The sequence below is a fragment of the Arachis hypogaea genome, chromosome 10, assembly GCF_003086295.3.
Source record: "Arachis hypogaea cultivar Tifrunner chromosome 10, arahy.Tifrunner.gnm2.J5K5, whole genome shotgun sequence".
NCBI classification, from domain to species: domain Eukaryota; kingdom Viridiplantae; phylum Streptophyta; class Magnoliopsida; order Fabales; family Fabaceae; genus Arachis; species Arachis hypogaea.
Window position 1 is genome coordinate 4650948 of NC_092045.1, and position 24889 is coordinate 4675836.

At 27.0% G+C, this 24889-nt stretch overlaps 2 protein-coding genes across 2 annotated transcripts; both read right to left on the reverse strand.

The window, feature by feature from the left end:
* Window positions 1-4696: 4696 nt before the first annotated feature.
* Window positions 4697-5968, reverse strand: LOC112717212 (protein FAR1-RELATED SEQUENCE 5-like). Its single transcript, XM_025769308.1, has 2 exons — window positions 5680-5968; window positions 4697-5550 (listed from the first exon to the last, which is right to left on the reverse strand). The coding sequence occupies exons 1-2, from the start codon at window positions 5966-5968 to the stop codon at window positions 4697-4699; spliced, it is 1143 nt and encodes a 380-aa protein (XP_025625093.1).
* Window positions 5969-6003: 35 nt separating this feature from the next.
* Window positions 6004-6465, reverse strand: LOC140175546 (uncharacterized). Its single transcript, XM_072204051.1, has one exon. It carries the CDS (start codon window positions 6463-6465, stop codon window positions 6004-6006), a length of 462 nt encoding a protein of 153 aa, XP_072060152.1.
* Between the last annotated feature and the right edge of the window lie 18424 nt (window positions 6466-24889).

Below are 24889 nucleotides of genomic sequence, written 5' to 3' on the forward strand. Positions count from 1 at the left end.
TTTTGCATGTGCGTTTAATTACGTAATGCTACAAGAGGAAAAAACTAATTTTTAAAGTGACCACGTGAATGTCATCTTAAAGAACGGATGTAATTGCATGACTGTATAAAATATTTTGCACTGTAGTTAGTTGAAAATTACACTGATGTTTAACAACAGAAATATACAAAAAATTAGAGATCACAGGCATTCCATTTTGGAAAACCACTCTAAAGAAAACAAAACCCAATGGGTTCATCATGAACTGGTCTGAGTGGCTGAGACTAAGAGCATGCTGATAAATCCGTAATTCTATGATGAATTTTTATCTGAGAAGAGGAAATTTTAACAACTTATGTTGCACTTATTCATTGAGATTGCATGCTTTTGTAAAGTTCCTTCTAATTGTGGTTACTTTTTAAAAAAAAAATACGTTTCATACTTAAAATTGCCAAATTTAATTCACTTTTATTCCATTCGATACATTGATATGTTTGTTTAAGTGATATAAGTTTTAGAAGGTTATGATGGCTTAGGAAGTTAGAGAAAAAACATGTAAATGTGGATGATTTATGACGAAATGAATACTGTAAATTTTCCAAGTCGTGTATACGCTTCATCCTCAATCCGTGCGTACGCATCATAGGCGCATACGCATGACCTCTGGCACATAACTCGCTTGAACGAACACGTTGTTGGCGATTTCACTCTCATTTTAGGTCCGATCAAAATCATTTGTGAAGTATTCGAAGCACGGATCAAGTGGGTTTTGATCCTGTTTTAGGGTTTTTGGGTGTGTTAATTTAACTTCCCTCTAATTTTAGTTTTTGATCCCGTTTTAGTTGAGTAATGTTTATATTATCAGCTCCTACCATCTGAGGTTACCCGGTTTTTATTGTTAGTCTATTGTTTTATTTTTTTACTATTTTTAGCTTAGGAACACGAGCTGAGTTTCTATTTTTCTTTAATACAATTTGAGGTTTTTTATGTTTATTGTTGTTCATTTTAGTTGTTATTATTGCTTTCTTATCTTAGTTAGTTGTAAATTTTATTTTTTCATTTTAGAAACTTGTGTTGGTTAGTTGTTGTTAGGTTTAGGGTCCGCTGTTGGCAAGTTGCAATATTTATATATTGATTCAACTGGGTCAAGGCAACTCTGACAACAGTCTGCATTCTATTGTTGTAGAAGGTCACTGAATGGGTTTCGTTAAAATCGGTAGCAGGCTCCGATAAGAAAATTCCCTCTTTCCATACCTTTTTCCACTTGCCCAGAAGAGATAACACAATTACATGTTCTAAGGCCTGAGACCGTACACAAGATGTTGCTGCAGCAGCCAGCTATTGTTTGCTATTGTGGATTATAGATCCCACTAAAGAGGAAATTACAGATGAAGCGCCGATGAAAATGATAAGCGGTCTTTTGGACAAACGTGTTTGAGAAGATTAAAGTGCGAAACAGTGTCTGGAATGTTGTTTTATATGTGTTCGGTAATTAATTCTGTTGAGCCATGATTTTTTATCCTAATCTCTCTGTTGTGACACTTTTATTGTGATTCTCTATCCTAAACGTGCATTCTTTTAAAGCAAGAAGTATTTAGCAATCGTTTGCTTTCACCTAAATTTTCTTAGGTTTGTCGTTGACCTTATTGTTAACATCCTTGCAAGTGTTAATACATGTAAATATCTTTCATAAAATAGTTTACTTCTATCTAGTTCGTTTTAATTTTAGTTTTGAAGTCACTCATTCTTAGATTAAGCTTATTTTTATAAAGGTGATAATTATAACCTTAGCTAGTTTTTCTTTTCTTAATTGTACAATATCTTTTATGATTGCTTTTGACAAAATAGTTGTAGTATATAGTAGTATAATAAATATAAACTACTTAATAAATTATTAAAAAATGAAAATAGTAGTTATTTTAATATTAGAAGGAAACAAAGGCAAACATGATACAATGAGATTAACAAAATACTTATTCTTCGTGAACTATTTAATTTTAGTAGAGTTAGAAATTTTTAAAAAATTAATTAAAATATGTATTTTAAATATTAATTATAAATGTTTGAATAGTTTTTTATTTTTATCTATATATGAACGGATGAACTGGTTCAATCATTGACATGGTGGTTGGACTAGAGACTCAGTAACCTAGTAACCCATCTAGTTCGAACAGCAGTTCAGTTTTGAAACTATTGTTATTATTAATTTATTGAAAAAATATTAACTTGATATTATAACAGTGAATAATAATTCTGCTTAAATAGAGTGCTAAACAAAATACTATATAAAAATTGTAAAAAAAGTTATAAAAAAGAATAAATATATTTTTGCTAACCTCACATTATTATTTAATAACATATTTTTTATCAAGTTATCCACAAAGACGTGAAGATATTAAACATTTGATATTCTTATTACAAATTTTTAAAACATAAAATTTAAATGAATTATATAAAACGATTTTACTTCTAAAAATAATCTAAAATAAACAGTAATTTATAAATATAAATTAATTAAAATAATAAACTGTATATTTTATGGTGAAATTGTTAGAATGTCAATTATTTATTATTATTATTATTATTATTATTATTATTATTATTATTAGTGGAAGGTTTGGTGTTGTCAATAATGATGCATGTAGCATATATTGTGGGTTTAATTAGAGGGAATTAGGGTGGGTTATCGAAGAGTCAATGAGGAGCTTTCTAATTACACGAATCACGATGAAACTAAAGAATGGACGGGTTAGCAGTAATGATGTGTGTTTACAGTGAACAGTATATATATTTATTTTGAGATTGAAATGTGTTGGGAATGTAATTTACTACATATAATAATTACCTAGCTAATGAATAAAGTTGAGATTTCTTAATTTTTTTGGTTATCGTGTCAAAAAAGTAACATCTTGTTATCATGCCCTTTGAATCAGTTTTTGATTCATTTATATTGGTTTTTTATTAAGAAAAAAAAATTTGGGAGAAATGAAAACAAATATCCTATTTTCCTCTTCAATTGAGTAATAGTTGTATCATGTATCCAAAAGACATTAAAAATTACATGAGGTGTTCACTGTCTAGTATTTTTTGTATGACTTTACATCATAAAATAATAGTCAAACATTTACACTGTGATTGGTTGAGAATATTAGAAACAAGTCACATTTATTGAAAAACAGGAAAGACAAAAAAATCAATGCAAATAGTTATATATTACTCTAAAAAAAATGAGCCGCATTTTTAATGAAATGCAAATAAAAATAAAGACTTTCACATATTTGTAATTTGTGACACGATAACAATGTATTATACTGTAGTTGTTATTATTTGGAATGAGATTTATTTTGTTATGATTTGGATCTCTATAGTCAGATTAACTTTAGATTTTTTTTTAATTCTGATTACCTTTTCGTTATTTAACTATAATTAAACTATACAAACATAAAAACACTTATTTATTTGTTTTTGTTTCTATTATCCCAACCTTATTTACTTATCTATTTTTTATCTCATCTATTGAATAGATTATATATTAAACTTTGAGTCATGACATAGATTAAAAATTAAAAGTGACATCTTTATAAAAAATGTTATATTATTAAAGTTATTATTTTGCGTCTTATGTCAATATTTTAAATTGCTTAAAATTTAAGTTTTTAACAAAAAAATTATTAGAGAATTATTTTATTTTTATTTTTTTATAAATTTTATAATATTATGTTTTTGTTTTTATGTCATTATCATTTTAATACTTTCTTTTTGAGAATTTAATAAATTTTTACGAGTTGAGTTTTTCTGTAAAATTTTTAAAATTTTCCCTTTTTTAATTTAAAAATTTATATTTTAATTTACTTGCTGATTTAATCCTATTTATAATTTATATTATTTTACTAATTTATATTTCGTAGAATATATTTTAAAATATGGCTAAATAAACAACTAAAAAAAGTTATTATTACCATCTTTATGTGAGTAAATTAGTTTAGGGTGAATGTGGAATTAGACTCATGTGGATTTTGGTTGGGCCGGTGGGAGGGGGTGTTAATGGATATATCCATGAATCATGAAATGCTTTCCTCATATTTTTCATAGTGGTGTCAGCCCTCTTCATTTCCTCTGTGTTCTTCGAAGATACAGCCACACTTGCATGTGTTAATGGTCATGACGATCGAAGCTGGTTGTTTTCCCTTCTATGCCGTTCGAAGAGGTCGTGTCCCAGGCATTTACAGGTCATGGGAAGAATGCGAGCATCAGGTGAACGGGTTCCGGAATAATGAACACTGTGGCTTCCATGATCTGTCGGAAGCCTTGGCATGGCTGCGTAATGCAGCATCTCCTCCCGCTCGTCGGCCAACACCACATGCTCAACCGGTGAGAAGAAGACCGTCAAGATTATTAGATGCTTTCTGTTCATTCCCTTCGTGTCAGAAAGTTTCTTCTGTCCTCATGGCAGCTGACAATTTGGACTTTGGAGATGGCAGTGGTGGCAGCAACCCTACTGGAGTGATTGGTGAGCACGAACATCATTTATATTATTTTTAATCTTCAATAGGTATTTTTATTGTAGCACTCCTATAAAGGCAGAGTAATGGTGATGTTGTAGATGTGCATTATTCTGAAATAATAACTTGGTTTGGCTCGTGCAGTTACAGATCCAGGGACAGACGGTCGTTTCGTGTATGTGGAAGGCATGGAGCTGATGTTGATGTGGGCATACTCATTTTTTCAAATTGGTTCTCCCCTTTTTGTTTCTCAGGAAATTAACACGAACGATGAGCCTGTGCTGTTCGGATTCCCGGTGGTTCTGCCTCACAATAGCAGAAGTATAGATCTTGTGGCTCATGGTCCTTTGTGCTATGAGGAACGGGTTGATCGTCAAGAAGTTAACGACCGAGATAAAATCAATCTCCTTCTTGACTTGTGTGAATATGACCTTCGTGTACACCGATGCCGCAAACTGTTCCATGGGATCAAGACATGTCGTCATAATACCGTACATTGAACTGAACTGTGCAACCAACTCATTGTTCCGGTACTCCCGTACTAGTAGCTCCAGATTCTGCACAAGCTCTAGAATAGTGTGCCTAGACGACAAAAAATTTTTTAGATGGGAATTGATGCCCTCACGTCGAGACGTCATGCAAATCCCAGCACAAAACTTGCGACGCAAGTACGCATTTGCCCACATCTTCCTATTTTCATACAGTTGTAATGCCCAATACTTATTGAGCAACCCATACTGTTCAGCAACCTGTGCCCATTTACCCTCAAACTCTTCGACCTCCATGCCGGCATATAACCACTTGGCAAATACATCACGGAACATCTGCTCGTTGGTGTTCGATGTCACATTCTTCTGCAGATGCCATGCACATAACCTATGGGTTGCCCAGGGAAACACTTTCCTAACTTCAGCAATCATTGATTCATCCCCGTCGGTCACGACAATAGAGGGCATATTCCCACACATGACTTCTAACAAGTTCTCCAACATCCACTTGTATGAACTGATTGTCTCATCTAAAACCAAACCAAAACCAAAAATCGTTGTTTGCTTGTGGTTGTTTGAACCTGAGAATATGACAAGGGGTCTGTTGTACTTGTTCTTCTTATACGTCGAATCGAATGCAACGATGTCTTCAAAGTGTTAAAAATCAACCCTGCTAGGACCATCTGCCCAAAATATGTTTGTCAACATACCTTCTTCAGTCAAATTATACCGGGCCATAGACATGGGATCAGCAGCTACCTTGCCTTCCAGGTAGACTATAGCAGCGTTCATGTCTCCATCAACCACCTTTGCACGCTTCGACCGATCAATATAGTTGTATGTGTTTTTCTTGGTAAAACCCAAACAAGAATAACCACCCACAATCCCAGCCATGTACCCCAGTATCTTAGACGTTGGAAACCCATACGCATGCATGCCATCCATGTGGGCCTTTGCGAAACTCGATATCGCCCAGAAACTTCGGATCATGTGAACCATTCCCCTTGGTATCAATTCGTGGTTATGCTCGAGGATTACTTTCCGACCTTCCAAACCGAGCTACCCTTATCAAGGTATACAGACATCAGGGCCTGGCAATTCGTGCGTGTCTCAGGCCTATGGCATATCTTCCTGTCTACTCTGTTGTAGTGTTTTCCATCCCTTAGGCTAGCCCTATTACAGAAGAACCTCCTTCTCACTACAGTCCCATCTTCATCATTTGCATAGTCTCCCTTACGGACCCCAAACCCATTGCATTTTCCTACCCTACAATAAAATTCATATGCACGCTCTTCACTTCGAAACACCTTTTTCATTATATCCTCTGCACTCAACCCAGTCACGTCTTCATATTCACGACCATCTTCATCCGACAACAACTCAACCTTTCTTAACTCATCCTCGTCGACAATGTTGTTGTTTGAAAGGCCTAACTCATTTTCACTTTTATCTGGAGACAAACCGTTTGACTTGCCCATCCCAGCATAGCACTCCATCTATTAAGGTGTAGAAGTTGGTTTTCAAAATAATAACTAATTCTGCTATAAAATTACACACTTTTACCTCTAGCAAGTTCCATGCCATCAACCATATTAAACCAAATCAAAGGCTACTAAGGGCTAGATCTCATTACATGACATCACAATTACCAAAAAATGCATTCAAACTATTTCAAACCCAGACATAATAAAACTTTTGACCACACGGACAAGTTATGCATGGAAACAAGAACAATTTAAACAAAAGAAGACCTTCATTCAACAACTCAGCAACCCAAAAATAGCCTATCTCAATCTCAAATATCACAACAACAACAAAATACCAAATTACCAAAGTAATAATTTGACAACAATAGGTACACACAACAACACCCTAACAAATAAACAACCACAAGACCTGAATAGAAAATTCAGCAATTAGCAAACTGCAACAACCGTAAAAATTTAACAACTTAAAATGGCAGCGGCCAACAAACTTACGAAACTATCAACTTAACAAATTCAAGACCAGAAAATTAATAACCAAATCATCATTCATTCGAAAATTCAAAACACAACATTCCAATGATCATTATTGAATAATTATTGAACAGGTATAATAGAAAATAAGTGTATAATTTTTCCTCCAAACATAGAAACTGAGAATGTATAGTCAAAGATAGCATTCAAAGATCAACCAAAAACAAGAAAACAAGACCATAATACAGCTACATTCAAATTTCAATCTGAGTAGGGTTAGCAGAATCTGAATAGTGCTAGCAGGTTCTAGACCGTCAACCATATATAAACCAAATCAAAGGCTGCTTTGGGCCACATCTCATCAAAAGACATCATAATTACCAAAAAACATCAAAGCTATCTCAAACCCAAACCTAATAAAACTGTAGACCACAAGGACAAGTTATGCATGGAAACAAGAACAATTTAACAAGAATAAGACCTTCATAGAAAAACTCAGCAACCCAGTAATAGCCAACCATAATCTCAAATATCACGATAACAATAATTTACCAATTTAGCAAATTAGTAATTTAAGAAGAAAATGGCAACTCACTTATTTCAAACACAATAATAGGTACACACAACAACAATTTAACAAATAAACAACCACAACACTTGAATAGAGCATCCGGCAATTGAAATTGTAAAACCCTAAAAAATTTTGCAACTTAAAACGGCATTAGCAAACCGATTTAACACACTATCAACTTAACAAATTCATGCAAAGGAAATTAGTAACCAAATCATCATTCAATCAAAAATTTTAACCACAACATTCGAATAATAATTAATCAGATACTTATTGAATAGGTATAATAGAAAGTATGTATATTTTTTCCTCCAAATCCAGAAACTGAGAATGCTTAGTCAAAGATAGCACTCAAATATCAACCGAAAACAAGAAAACAAGACCATAATACAACTATATTCAAATTTCAATCTGAGTAGTGTTAGCAGAATCTAAAAACAAGATGTTCTGAGTGAAGAATGAAAAACACAGAGCGATAATTACAAAAAAGCCCATTACCTACTCTCTGAGCAGTTTTAGCAAAGGGGCAGAAGCACGATCGAGTGGGAGACCATGCAACGAGCAGGACAACGGACCGTAGAAGTGCGGCTGGGTAAGATTAATTCATCCACTAGCAGTGAGCATTAACCTTCGAAGGAATACTGCAACCAGACGACGTCGCCGGTATAGGGCCAAGAAGGAGACCCAACTGGGTGTGGTTCTTCCGGGAACGCCGACGGGATGGAGAGGCAAGTTCCTGACTGCAACGAATGGCTGCGTCAGCTTACTACTTGCGGCAGTACCTCTAAGGTTTTCGTTTTAATTTTGGGGGAAGGAAGGAGATAACAAAAAATGGAGATGGGTACCTAGGGTTAGGAGGGGAGGCTTCTGTGTTTCATGCCTGCCCGTGACTGCGATGGGCGGGTGCGGTGGGTTGCGCCGGTTAGTCTACGGTTACCGTTTCTTTTGACAGAAAGATATGGGAGAACTGAGGAAGGTTGGGACCTGGAAGGAGATGCATTCTGTGTATTCTTCGTGCTTTCTTTCTTTTTCTTTTAGCAGCAAAGTGTTGTCATTTCATGAGAACCATGCTTCCTGGGGTAAGCAATATTTGGGAACTGGGAATGGGTTTGACTCACTAAAATGGCGGATCAACTATTTTTTCTATGGGTCGGGTTTATTTTTTCTTTGCCATAGTGGTTTCAGTGATGTTATTCTCCTTGTTGTATTTTGGTTACCATAGTTGCAGTGATTTCTGAATTTTTGGGTATTTACTGTAAAGGTCTTTGACATAAAAAAACGTTTTTGTCCAAGAACGAAAAAAGGGCTAAGGATTGGCCCCTAATCAGCCAAAATTAATTACTCATCATAACATTTTATTATCCAACCTAATTAGAACTCTCCTCACATGATTCTATTAAACTTTTCCTGTAACCTCTCTGACACACTGCACAATTTGTCTCCTTCTTATACCACATGTCATAACCACAGCTGGCCACCGATTATCTACACATGTAGATACTAAGTTATTATCTATACCATAGAACTTGCCTAATAATAATAATAATAATAATAATAATAATAATAATAATAATAAATAAATAATATTCTTACAATTTTACCATAAAATATATAGTTTATTATTTAAATTAATTTATATTTATAAATTACTATTTATTTTAGATCACTTTTACAAGTAAAATCATTTTATATAATTTATTTAAATTTTATGTTTTTAAAAATTTGTAATAAGAATACCAAATGTTTAATATCTTCACGTCTTCGTGGATAACTCGTTAAAAAATGTTATTAAATAATAATGTGAGGTTATCAAAAATATATTTATTCTTTTTTATACTTTTTTTATAATTTTTATATAGTATTTTGTTTAGTACTCTATTTAAGCAGAATTATTATTCACTGTTATAACATTAAGTTAATATTTTTTCAATTAATTAATAATAACCATAGTTTTAGAACTGAACTGCTGTTTGAACTACTTGGATTACTAGGTTACTGAGTTTTTAGTCCAACCACCAAGTCAATGATTGAACTAGTTCACCCGTTCATATATAGATAAAAAATAAAAAAATACTCAAACATTTATAACTAATATTAAAAATAAATATTTTAATTAATTTTTTAAAATTTCTAAATCTACTAAAATTAAAAAGTACACGAAGAATAAGTATTTTGTTAATTTCACTGTGTCATGTTTGGCTTTGTTTTCTTCTAATATTAAAATAACTACTGTTTTCATTTTTTAATAATTTATTAAGTAGTTTATATTCATTATACTACTATATACTACAACTATTTTGTCAAAAACAATCATAAAAGATATTGTACAATTAAGAAAAGAAAAACTAGCTAAGGTTATAATTATCACCTTTATAAAAATAAGCTTAATATAAGAATGAGTGACTTCAAAACTAAAATTAAAACGAACTAGATAGAAGTAAATTATTTTATGAAAGATATTTATATATATTAACACTTGCAAGGATGTTAACAACAAGGTCAACGACAAACCTAAGGAAATTTAGGTAAAAACAAACGATTGCTAAATACTTCTTGCTTTAGGAGAATGCATGTTTAGGATAGAGAATCACAATAAAAGTGTTACAACATAGAGATTAGGATAAAAAATCACGGCTCAACAGAATTAATTACCGAACACATATAAAACAACATTCCAGACACTATTTCGCACTTTAATCTTCTCAAACATGCTTGTCCAAAAGACTGCTTAGCATTTTCATCGGCATTTCATCAGTAATTCCGTTTTTAGTGGGATATATAATCCACAATAGCAAACAACAGCTGGCTGCTGCAGCAACATCTTACGTACGATCTAAAGCCTTAGAACATGTCATCGTGTTCTCTCCTCTAGGCAACTGAAAAAATAGTATGTAAAGAGAGAATTTCCTTATCAGAGCCTGCTACCAACTTTAACGAAACTCATTTGCTGACCTTCTATAACAATAGAATGCATACTGTTGTCAGAGTTGTCTTGACCCAGTTGACTCAATATATAAACATTGCAACTTACCAACAGTGGACCCTAAACCTAACAACAACTAACCAACACAAGTCTCTAAAATGAAAAAATAAAATTTACAACTAACCAAGATAAGAAATCAATAATAACAACTCAAATGAAGAACAATAAACATATAAAATTTCAAATTGTATTAAAGAAAAATAAAAACTCAACCCGTGTTCCTAAACTAAAAATAGTAAAAAAATAAAACAATAAACTAACAATAAAAATCGGGTAACCTCAGATGGAAGGAGCTGATAATATAAACAATACTCAACCAAAACGGGATCAAAAACTAAAATTATGGGAAAGTTAAATTAACACACCCGAAAACCCTAAATTAGGATAAAAACCCACTTGATCCATGCTTCGAATGCTTTAGAAATGATTTCGTTCGGACCTAAAATGAGATTGAAATCGCAAAAAGTGTTCGTTCAAGCGAGTCACGTGCCAGGGGTCATGCGTATGCACCTATGATGCGTACGCATGACTTGGAGAATTTACAGTATTTATTTCGTCATGAATCATCCGCATTTGCATGTTTTTTCTCTAACTTCCTAAGCCATCATAACCTTCTAAAACTTATATCACTTAAACAAACATATTAATGTATCGAATGGAATAAAAGTGAATTAAATTTGACAATTTTAAGCATGAAATGTATTTTCTTTTTAAAAAATTAGCCACAATTAGAAGGAAATTTACAAAAGCATGCAATCTCAATGAATAAGTGCAACATAATAAGTTGTTAAAATTTCCTCTTCTCAGATAAAAATTCATCATAGAATTACGGATTTATCAGCATGCTCTTAGTCTCAGCCACTCAGGCCAGTTCATGATGAACCAATTGGATTTTGTTTTCTTTAGAGTGGTTTTCCAAAATGAAATGCCCTTGATCTCTAATTTTTCGTATATTTCTGTTGTTAAATGTCAGTTTAATTTTCAACTAACTACAGTGTAAAATATTTTATACAGTCATGCAATCACATTCGTTCTTTTAAATGACATTCATGTGGTCACTTTAAAAAATTAGTTTTTCCTCCTGTAGCATTACGTAATTAATCGCACGTGCAAAACAACTATACGCACATCAAAATTAGCTTCCATTAAATATGTCATCAAAATTTTGTATGAATATGCCTTTTAATTTTAAAAATATTCTTTATTATTCTATATCCAAACTTCTCCATTCGAGCATGTGCTATAATAACAATTTCAAAATTCTTTATTATTCTATATCCAAACTTCTCCATTCAAACATGTACTATAATAACAATTTCAGGCTACAAACATAGATACTGTAATTATTAGTTGATCATTATAATTTTTTATCTACATTAACACTTGGTAGCAATAAATATTGTTTTATAACAATTTTTTAATAACTTCTTTATTTTTAAATTTTTGGTTGGGTACAGTGTATAGATATTAAAAAAAATTATAAATTAAATTTTTATAAAAAATAAATTAATATTCATAATTTAAATTATGTAACCAAATTCATCAAGATAATATTTAGGCGTACACATTTAGTATTTATTCATACATACATAATTTTTTATTTATATTATATCTCAACAACAGTATATTTTGATAATATTTTAGTATGTATTCATCATTATGTATTTTTTTTCTTTTGCTTATACTATATGCATAATAATGTGTTCATATAATATTTAATAAAATATATAATTTGCAATTCTATAAGAGAAGAATCATTTTTTTTTGGACGTGTTATATATTTTGGTGTTTTTAGATATTTAAATAAATACAAAACAAATCAAACTTTATTATTTGATTCAGTATTATAGTATTCTTATTTTAATTTAAAATGATTCATTAAATTAATATTACTAAACATTAACTATAAACTATTTTATATAATAGAGGCAGATTCAATTAAATGTTACTTAAAATTATTTTTAACTAACTGTATTATTATTATTATTATTATTATTATTATTATTATTATTATTATTATTATTATTATTATTATTATTATTATTATTATTATTATTATTATTATTATTATTATTATTATTATTATTATTATTATTAGGAATAAGTACTTTTTTCGTCCTCAAAGTCTGGGGTCAAAATCAAAATCGTCCCCGACTTTTTTTTTTTATTAAAATCATCCTCAACGTTTCAAAACGTTAAAAAATCGTCCTTTTCTATTTTTTTGGACCAAATTACCCTCATCATCATCATTCTCCTCTTCACCTTCACCACCACCACCACCACAAACACAAACACAAACACAAACACAAACACAAACACCACTCCTTCACCCCTCACCTCACCCTCACCCCTCACCCCTCACCCTTCACCCCTCACCTCACCCTCACCCCCTCACCCCTCACTCTCCACCCCTCACTGCCTCCCCCTCACCAACTCCCTCACCTCCTCACCGTAACCCCCCCTCACCCACTCCCTCATCCCTCACCTCACCCCCACCCTTCACTGCCTCCTCCTCACCCCCCACCCCTCACTGCCTCCCCCTCACCCTCACCGTACCCCCTCACCGTAACTCTCCCCCTCACCCCACTCCTTCACCGTAACCCCCCTCCCACCCCTCACCCCACTCGGTCATCATCATCATCATCATCAACAGATTTCATCAATCTAATTTACAGAAGAAGAAGAAAAAGAATAAGAAGAAGCAGAAGGCAGAAAGCAAAAGCAGAAAAGTAGGGACGGCGGGCTGGACACAGAAGCGGCGGCGGGGGCTGGACGCAGGGGCGGCGGGGGCTGGACGCGGGGCGGCGGCGGGTTGGGGGTGATGGAGTGATGGAGTGAGGGTTTGGAGGTGAGTGTAGGAGGAAGGAAAATTTTGGGAGGGGGGGAGGGGAGAGAGATGAAGAAATGGGTGGGGGGAGAGACGAAGAAATGGGTGGGATTTTTTTAATATTATTTTTAATTTTTATTAATAGTTAAGGGTAATTTGGTCCAAAAAAATAAAAAAGGACGATTTTTTAACGTTTTAGAACGTTGAGGATGATTTTAATAAAAAAAAGGTCGGAGACGATTTTGATTTTGACCCCAGATCTTGGAGACGAAAAAAGTACTTATCCCTTATTATTATTATTATTATTATTATTATTATTATTATTATTATTATTATTTATTTATTTTTTTAGACGTGACATAATTACTTGTTTCAATATTAAATTTCTGCATATGGATTATGCTAATTGAATGAAACCCCAAACTTGGAAGGGGTTAGTAGATGCAGCGAGGTCCTTTTTTATTTTTTCTGTGAGTAATCATAATTGGAGTGATGTTTGAATTTCCTGGATATTAAATAAAAATAATGTTAATGTATGCTATATTTTTTGGCCTATGACACAAAAAACTGTTTTTGTCCAAGAATAAAAAAAGGGCCAAGGCTTGGGCCCTAATCAACTAAAATTAATTACTCATTATAACATTTTATTATCAAACTTAATTATGACTCTCCTCACGTGATTCTATTAAACTTTTTCTACAACTCTCTAAAATAGTGAATAACAAGTTTAATTATCCGTGCCATGCACGTGATAAGATTGAAATTATAATTTTAAATTATTTTTAAAATTAATTTAAATTATAATAATTTGATTAATAAAAAAATAATATGTTATGTATTGTTTGATTTTTTTTAATCTAGTGTTAATTAGATTAACTCTAAAATAGTTATTAATCGGTTTTAATAATCTACTTTTTTTCAATAAATCAGACATATATACTGAATGTGATCATAAATATAATATAGTAATAGTCAAATCCACCAACAAATATATTGGCTATTATCACAATATAAAACAAATTAAATATAAAAACTATTATCACTTATAAATCTATAAAATTGCACTGTCTTTGATTCGTGCAAGGGTTTACTTATCAAATAAACTTAAAATATGAACAAAAAATATTTATAAAATGGACCTAGCATTACTTGAAAGAATTATGGAAAATAATCAACTTACCTTATCATCCATGAGAATCATTTCTATGTAGGTCGTCTTGTTCTTGTCAAATTTGGATGGGACTTTCCATAACCTTATAATTCTTGCCTTTATTTTTCAAACGTTTTCATTACATAATCTACCATAGATAATATTGTTAATAGAATCATAGTTAGTAGCCCTTAGGTATGAGAAATAATAAATAAAAGAAGATCTATGTATGAGGTACGAATTTTCTAGATGATAAATAATTGTAATAATTCACTATTAATCCTTATTTATATATATATACACTAATTATACATGATAATAATTAACAAATATTTTCAATGGAGATACTTGCTATAATTAGATGAAATTTATGCCATTATATTTTATTAACCTTTATGATTAATTTAATAGAGATACTTACTCAATATATATATTATCGACATTAATTATATGCCAATATGTTTAGGAAAGAGCCAAAAGAGGAGATATAAATATATATAATATTATTGCTATATAGGAAGCATACATAAATTACTACATTTTTTTATTATATTATACAACTTAAAATTATAGTATCATGTTATTATTAATTCTAGATACTTGCTATAATTATATCAAATTTAATTATGACTCTAAATAAATAAAATAGATAACATTTAATATTATTATTTTTTTTCTTTTTTACATTCAATATTTACTGTAATTATAAAAAATAAAATAATTAATAAAAAAATATGAGCAGAAAATAAAATATATTAATTAAAATTTAATTTGTTATCTAATTAATTTTGTGTCCATACAATATAACTTTACGAAAATGTTATGAATCACAACCTTTTTTATTCTATTAAAAAAATACTATATATAACCTTTAGTAGTACAAAAATAATAAGAATTAATTATTGATATTGATATTAATCATAATTGATTATTGATACCCTAATTTTTAAAAAAAATATATTTTACCTTTTTAAAATATAATGCATGTACCATGTAGACCTTATTATTATTATTATTGTTGTTGTTGTTGTTGTTGTTGTTGTTGTTGTTGTTGTTGTTGTTGTTGTTGTTGTTGTTGTTGTTGTTATCAAATTAAATGGGTCACGATTAATGTTTGCATTAACTATCTCCTAATAAAATTATTGCACTTGAATGAAAATTAGAACTATATCAATTGATATAATTAGAATGATTAAAAATATCGAAGATTGATAAGTAATTTAATTACGCATTAAATATTGATTTGATATAATTATAATGAAGATATTTTCTTAAATTAATATAATCATACATTACTCATGAGCTAATTGTAATATAATTAGAATAAATTTATTTGAGAGAAAAAAAGAATTCATGTGTAATTTTTAAAAATTATAATAAATTTTTTATTTATATATACGTATATATTAATTTTATTAAATAATTCTATATATATATATATATATATATATATATATATATATATATATATATTACAGTAGTTTTTCTTAATATATATACATATACATAAATAATTATATATATATATATACACAAATAAAAAAATATATAAATTATATTTTGTTAAATTCCATGTTATCGGTTATTAAAAATATTTAAATCACATATATTAATTATTTTTTGTTATAATTATTTTGTTTTATATATATAATTATTTTTTATTCAACAATTATGCAATAATTTTTTATTTTTTATATCCATATATATTCCTCAATCTCAATTCTATTATTTTTTTTCTAACAATGATGTTTTAATTTGTTGTTTTCTTTTTTTTCACGTATCTTTCCTTTTTCTTAAATAGTGACGTTTTAATATTTTTTTAATACAATTTTCTTAATAATTACATTACTAATCTAAAATATAAAATGAGAAAAAAAAGATGATACATATATCCAAAAAAGAAAATAAACTTAAAAATTAGAAAAAAATTATATTAAAAAATATAAAAATAATATATTCAAAAAGAATAGTCGTAATATATAAATTGAGTCAAAATTTTAAATTTCTCTAAAACTAATTTAATCAAATATCAATATTAGAAATAAATTACTTAAATAATATTTAATCTATTCTACTCCTTAGACACGTATAGATTAGAGTCATTCCCGTAACGATAACCAACTGAAACAATATCGTAAATTCAAACATTTAGAATTCGTGCAAATTCAAACAATTTCCTTGTTCTTTGAAAACCTTCTGTATCCCTCGTAGAGTTGAATCGCAATTCCTTTTATGGAAAAAAGAGTTATGGATGTGGCTTTGATGTGTTGGGGACCAAAATTCGAAAGTCACTATTTATATCTGAGTGTGACACCCATTAAACACAAAAGCCAAATAAAATAGTATCTCTGGTTTTATTCTCATATAATTCTAAATCAAAAGTAATAATGACTTATTTAATTAAGCATTTATGATAATTAATAAGATGACCATTATATAAGTCATTTAATATAAAATAGCTTAATTTACGATTATAATTAATATATATATTGCGCATGAATAGATTAAAAAATAATAATTTCATAACAAAATAATCATTCAATTTGAATTATAATTAATTGATTGATAGAAATTATAATAAATTGTATGATATTTAAATAATTAACCAAATTAATTAGTTGATATAATTAATTTATTATAATAAATTAAATTTAATGAGTTAAAAGAAACAAATCAAAATACCATCAGAAACATGCCACGACAATTTTATCATTAAGTGCAGAAATTTAATTTTTATATAATAAAATAGATAAAATAGATATTTACAGATTATTATATTAAACACAGACTAAAAAAAATACACTAAACAAAATAAAAGTATCAATGGTAAAATATAACCCAAAAAATCACTTAAATTAAAAAAGAACCTGTGATGAATTATAATAAATCTATATATGAGAAGTAAAAGTAAAATAAATAATTAAAAATAAAGTAAAAATAGCAATTAAAAAAAGTATAATTTTATCATATTATAATTTTAAGTCAACTTCTTAAACACATTATAACATAAACCATCTAAAAAGATATACCAAATTAACAAATATCACATGGATCACAATATACACTCTAAATTGTCACAATATTTCAAATAAAAAGAATATAAATACAAAGAAATCAATGAATATAACTAAAATAAAGAGTAACAAAGAGACACACACAAAAAAATAAAGAGAATCAATAAAGGCATTAACAAATAAATCACATACACGAACAATATATATATTAATTGTAGATCACAAAATATATATATATATATATATATATATATATATATATATATGAATTGAAGTATACATGACAAAATATAATATTACAAATAAAATTATAGTAAGATCATTTAAAAATAATGTAAAGATGACACATCTTTTTTGTTAATCAGAAGCTAAAAGAAAAAAAAGTATGCGCCTAATAAAAAGCAATTAAATAAATAAAAAATTTTAAAAAATAAAAAAAAATAAAATGTATAAATAAAGATAAAAAATAAAAATTAAATAAATTATAAAAATTGTACCTTAAACACGAAAGAAAGAGAAAGAGAGGAAGAGATGGAGGGAGTGAAAGAGAGAGAAAAGAGAGCGAATGAGTAAAAATTATTTGATCTTGTATAAATAGATGATATTGAGAAAAAAATAAACTAATTAAATTAATTCATATATTTCGTTATCACATTTATTATTTATTAAAAAATTTGATATTTACTCCGATCAAATCAAATAATTAATATAATTAACCAAATTAATTCATTGATATAATTAACTATAATTAATCAATTCATATAGATTATAATAAATGGTGAGATTTGAATGTCTAATCAAATTAATCAATTGATATAATTAATTAATTATAACTGATTTGTTTTAACGAATTAAATGAAATAAATAAGAAAACACACCAAGAGTATGCCACATCAATTTTATCATTAAGTGCAAAAATCTGATTTTTATATAATAGAATAAATAGATAATAAAGATATTTTCTTAAATTTGTATAATTATGCATTATTCATTAAATATTAATTACAATATTGTAATATAATTATAATAAAGATATTTTTTAAAATAAATTTATTTAGAGAAATATAAATTGGTTATTAATAACCGGTACTGTTATTATATAATTATCATATTATTATTATTATTATTATTATTATTATTATTATTATAATTAAAAATATTTTTGATTGATAATTGATAAGTAGTTTAATAATGAATTAAATATTAATTTTATATAACTATAATAAAGATATTTTTATAAAATAAACTTCGAAGAGAAAATAGTGCATTCATTTTAGAAAAAAAATGGATTCATGAGGAATCGACATCTCATTTTTATTAGTTGGAGAAAAATCCAGTTTTAGTGTATATAAATATGTATAATATTATTGCTATATATGAAGCAGGTTTATATTGCTATAATTATAGAGATTTACTATAATTATATCAATTTTAATTATGAATGTAAATAAATAAAATAGAAAATAATCAAAACAATTTTTTTTCTTTTCATAGTCAAAATTGACTGTAAATGTAAAAAATAAAATCACTAATGATTAAAAATTTGATTGAGAAATAAAACTCCATAATTTAAATTAAATTTGTTAACTAATTATTCTTATGTCCATATAATAATAATAATAATAATAATAATAATAATAATAATAATAATAATATTATTATTATTATTATTATTATTATTATTATTATTATTATTATTATTATTATTATTATTATTATATATTGATTACAATTGTGAATATATACTGATAAAATTATTACATATAAATGAGAATTAGAATTATATCAATTATATCAATTATATGAATTCGAAATTATTATTATTATTATTATTATTATTATTATTATTATTGCATAATAGGTTATTAGTCACGTGAATTACTACTATGAAGTTATTAATTATGCTTGAAATTGATATAATTGCTATAATTGCCATATACTCTCAATCATATCATATCGATTATATCAATTTAACTATATCAATTATATTCAAATTATTAGTCAATTATTTTAATAAAAGTTCTTGCTATAATTAGGTTATTGCTATATTATTATCTTGTATCAATTGTTATAATTAATTCAATAAAGATATTTACTCAGTATATATGTTATCTATATTAATTATATGCCAATATTTATAAGAATAAGTTAAAAAAAAGTGATATATAAATATATATAATATTATTGTTATATAAAAAATAAATATAAATGGATATAAACTGTATTAAAAAAAATAACGCCTATATATAGGAATAACGAAAAACTCAAGTAATTATTTATTAGTTTTTATGGTTTCTATTACGCTTAGTGAAAATTGAGTGATCTAAAAAATAAATATGGAGGTGACATGCATACATATATTAATATAGAAAGAATATATATTCAGAAGCATTTTTTTATTATATCACTTATTTACTCACAGCCTTAAAGTCTTTAAAAATATACAATTGTATTATCATTCAAAACACAAATTCATCTTTTATTTTCATTAAATATTTAGATTAATTCAGTTAGATGAGTGTTTTAATAAAAAGATAGACTATTATTATTATTATTAAAATAAAAATATCATTAATTGATAATTAGTTTAATAATATATTAAATATTAATTTGATATAATTATAATGAAAATATTTTCTCAAAATAATATAATCATACATTATTCATGAGCTATTTATTATGCAATTAAAGATATTATTATAACATAATATTTACTTACTATATTTCTATTACACTTTATATATATCATCAAAAAATGTATGTTTCATTATTTTTTCTAAATAAAATCTGTTTCTATCGGTAAAGAAATTGTGTTTAGGTCAATGATTTAATATATGTTTAGGTAGAGATTTTTTTCGAATATAATAAAAATACAATTAAAGAAATAAAGGATAAAAATAAACTTAAATATATCTGACACCACTTCATTTTATTAAAATATTTAAAAATAGCACATCCACGAAAAATACTCATAATATATAAATTGAGGCAATAATTTAAAATTCTATAATACTAATTTAATCAAATACTAATATTAAAACAAAATTACTTAAACAATGTTGAATCTATTCTAGTCCTTAGTGCAAATTCAGACCATCCTCGTGTTAAATAAGCTTCATCATCCGCTATCCATGCAATGCGGCAAGGTAATTACTTAAACCCCTCAATGGCATTACATGCATGTAAAAGAAAGCCGGTAATTTCTCAAAAAAATCACAATATGTTATAAAATTATTCTAATAACGAAAAACTTAAAATAAAAAAATTTAAATATATTACGAATCGTTGAAATTCGTGGAAACAATTCCTCAATAAAAAATCGAGCTCCTCCCAAGAAAGCTAACTTTAACCACATTCCATTAGATTGGTCATAATAGGTGAGTAGATCTAACCATCATTCGATAAAGTAGAGATTATTGCCCCTTCTTTGAACGCTTACATTCATGTAGTTGGAACCCGAATCAGTGAAGACAACTCGATGAGGTATTTCATGGATGTGATGCATTGTAAACGATTATGGCAAAAGACAATTGAACTGGAACATTAGACGATAACAATAACTTAGAGTAACAACAATAAATAAATTATCAAAAGAATAATATAATAGAATGAGTATATGAAAAACATTATAAAAAATTATAAATTGTACCTTAAAAGAATCAACTTCAATAAAAAACGAAGAATACATTCTTATTCTATAAAGTAGTAAAAAAATACTAAATATAAAATTATGAGCTGACTCTCAAATTTAGATTCATGTACGACAGGAAAATACTATTTATAGACTTTAGTAAAACAAATATAAATATGTAAATTAATTACTATTAAGGCAATTTTTTATTATATACAGCAATTACGCATTATAATTGATAAGTAGTTTAATAGTGCATTAAATATTGATTTGATATAATTATAATGAAGATATGTTCTTAAATTAGTATAATTATATATTATTCATTAAATATTAAATATAATACAATAATAATATAATTATAATAAATAATTTAGAATAGATGAAAATTTTCATTCATTTTGGAGGGAAAACGAACTCACGAGAGAGCGACACGTCACCCTTATTAGTTGGGGAAAAATCCAGTTTTAGTATATTAAGTAGATTTATCCCTTACTTATATCACTTGTCATAACCACAACTTGCCACCATTTATCTACACATGTAGTCATGTAGATACTAAATTACTATCTTTATCATAGAATTTACCTTATTGTTAACATAGTTATTTAATGTCAAACTTGAAGTATTGAGTTACAATTTAAATTTAATTAAATTTTTTTATGTAATGACAATTTAATCATTTTTATTTTTTGGGTAACCATGTTAACGTTTTTTTCGTGAACAGAACGGGGCTTAAAGCCCAGGAAACAAACACCAGAAATTACAAAATAACTACTAAGCGGGATAAAATAACATCCGACAAAAAAAAAACCCGAGTAGGGGGGGATAAAATAACTCCCTTCGTATATCAGCAAATTGCATGACCAAAAAAATATATCAGCAAATTGGTGTATTATATGTAATAATTGATGAAGATTATCGAAATGAGTGGGAAGAAAAGTCTCGACGAGGAAGAAGAAATATGGAGCAGTGAAAAGCAGCATATGATTCGTGTTCAACGCGCAAAGATTAATTAATTATGGTCCCATGCAACAAGTTGCCCACTTGCAAATTGCAATGACATCGTTGCATAAACACAGTATAAGCAACAGGGTAAAAAAGGTAATATATAGTATTCTGAATCTGTCCTTTGTCACATTATAGCTGATTTTGTGTAATTTCTCCCACACCCAGTCATTTACACGAGAGCCATTCAAATAAAGGTATTTAAAATATTTTTTATTTTTAAATATTTTTTATTATAATTAAAATTTTATATATATAATTAATTAAATTATATTATTTTTATTATAATTAGATCAAAGAAACTGATTCAATCAAAAAATTAATGAATCAAATTTTAAACTTATTTAAATTAATATTTTTTATAAAAAATAATTATAATATTTTTATTATAAAAAATAATTAAAATATTCTTATTATATATATAAAATAAAAATATTTTAATTATTTTTATAATAAAAATATTGTAGTCATTTTCTATAAAAAAATATTAATTTAAATCGGTTTAAAATTTAGTTTATTAATTTTTTAGTCAAATCAATTTATCTAATCTAATTTTAATAAAAATAATACAATTTAATTAATTATATATATTAAATTTTAATTATTAAATTTTTTTTAAAAAGATATTTTAAACATTTTTATCTTACTGGCTCCCATTAAAAACTACTATGTTAATATAAAAAAATGCCAAACCATGAACATATTAATAATTATTTGCGTACTGTTTCAACTATAGAAGCCATTACGAATAAATAATTGCACAAATTTCAACCATTAATAATAATAATAATAATAATAATAATAATAATAATAATAATAATAATAATAATAATAATAATAATAATAATGATGATAATGATATTTGAGAAATAATAAAAAATTAATTTAAATTTATTTTATTTAATATTTATTAATTATTGTTAAAATAATTGTATAATTTTATATATATTTAATTATAGATATTACATTATATGTATGAAATTATAAATATTACATTATGTAAAATAATTTTAAATATTATCTTCCTAATATTGTTGTAATAATACTAAATTATAATTGGTATGTATTTTGCTATACTTTGGGTAAAAATATAATAATTTTATAAATAATTTAAAATTATAAGATGAATTAATGTCTAATTTTCTTTTTTTTAATATTTTTTGTTATATATAATTCATCAAAAGTTTCTTTACTATTTCTAAGACTTGAGCTTAACTTTTTGATTAAATTTAAGCCACTCAAACGATTCACTTTTCATAATTTTATACATATTTAATAAATAAAAAAGTGAATTAATAAACACTAAATACCTATTGATATACTATTATTTTATAATGTTAGTTTACTTTACACCTTTTTATTTTAATATAGAAAGGAGTTTGGTGTAATACTGCGTTATGGAGAATATAGATGTTTTACCTGCATGTGGTGTCAGAGATACTGAAATTAGACGAAAAAATTTGGTGGTAGAAACTCAGATGATCCGATTAGAAGGTACAATTCAGACTGTCCGATTTGTGCGATTTCAGCCACGTGTCGCGCGTTCATTGCCCTCCAGAGCGGTGCCCCCTTATACCAACATGCTTCCTGAAATCTCAACTCATTTTCTCCCAGTCATTCTCATAGAACCACTGAACCCCACCAGCAAACCCTTTCCTCAGCTCTCTTCTTCTTCAGCCTCCAGAATCCCTTGTTTTTCATGCAAACTTAAAGAAAAAATTCATAATGTCAAAAAAACAAAAATATAAAGATGTTAATCGTCCTAAACTTTATATTATACATTATCTCAGTCACCCTGATTATATAAGTTTAGTTTTTAAATTTTTTTATATTTCAGATTTATTATTATTATTGTTAGAAATTTAGAAATATATATATATATATATTTAAATGAAGTAAATATTATATGTTATAAAATTATTATTATTATTATTATTATTATTATTATTATTATTATTATTATTATTATTATTAGAAAGTGAATTTAGGAACATATAGATTAAGAAATATAGATTAAGAAATTGTGATTATTGTTAAAACTTAGGAATTTATTGTTTTATATATATATATTTCTTAATTAGTAATGTGATAGATTAGTAAAAATATATGTTTAGAATTTTTTCTAATAATTTTAGAAATTATAATTAATTATTACGTTTAAGTCATCTAATTTTTGGAAATGGTTTGGAAAATTTTGAGTAAATTAGGTAGAATTTTTTATAATAATTTTTTGTTTGTTGCTAGATTTTTAATTGACATAAATATGTTAGTGTAGTTGAGGGTTTCATGAAGTGAAATTTTATTAGTTAAACAAGAATTGGATTTATTTATTAGTTATTATTAGTAGTAAGGTAGTTTGTTGTTAGTGAATAAATAAATAAATAATTATGTAATTCAATGCTCAGTTGAGAACACAATGAGTAAAATATGTATAATAATAATATCATAATTTTTTATATTTTAAAAATCATTCGAAATAATTTATAGGGTTGCTAATTAAATTTAGCAGTTAAGTTAATTACTCGGGGCTTTAGTAAATTTGATTAGGTAAAATCATTTGTTTGAATTGGATTTAGTAAAATTATATATCATAGCTTTATGATTTCAATTATTATGTCTTGTTTAGTTAATTGTAGAAATTATTTAATAATGATAGTTAATTAATTGGGAGGTTAGGTTAGTCATACATGGTAATTACTAAATTAGCTCATTAACAAAAAATTTAGCATGAGTTTAATAAATTACTTGGCCTAGTTAGATAATTATTATCTTTTAGTA

Excerpts from the sequence above, each read along its gene's own strand:
- LOC112717212 (XM_025769308.1), bottom strand. The coding sequence starts at position 5,968 with ATGGTTCACATGATCCGAAGTTTCTGGGCGATATCGAGTTTCGCAAAG. Across the intron at positions 5,551-5,679 it reads GTATAATTTGACTGAAGAAG|GTTCAAACAACCACAAGCAA; the intron begins GTATGTTGACAA and ends TCATATTCTCAG.
- LOC140175546 (XM_072204051.1), bottom strand. The coding sequence starts at position 6,465 with ATGGAGTGCTATGCTGGGATGGGCAAGTCAAACGGTTTGTCTCCAGAT.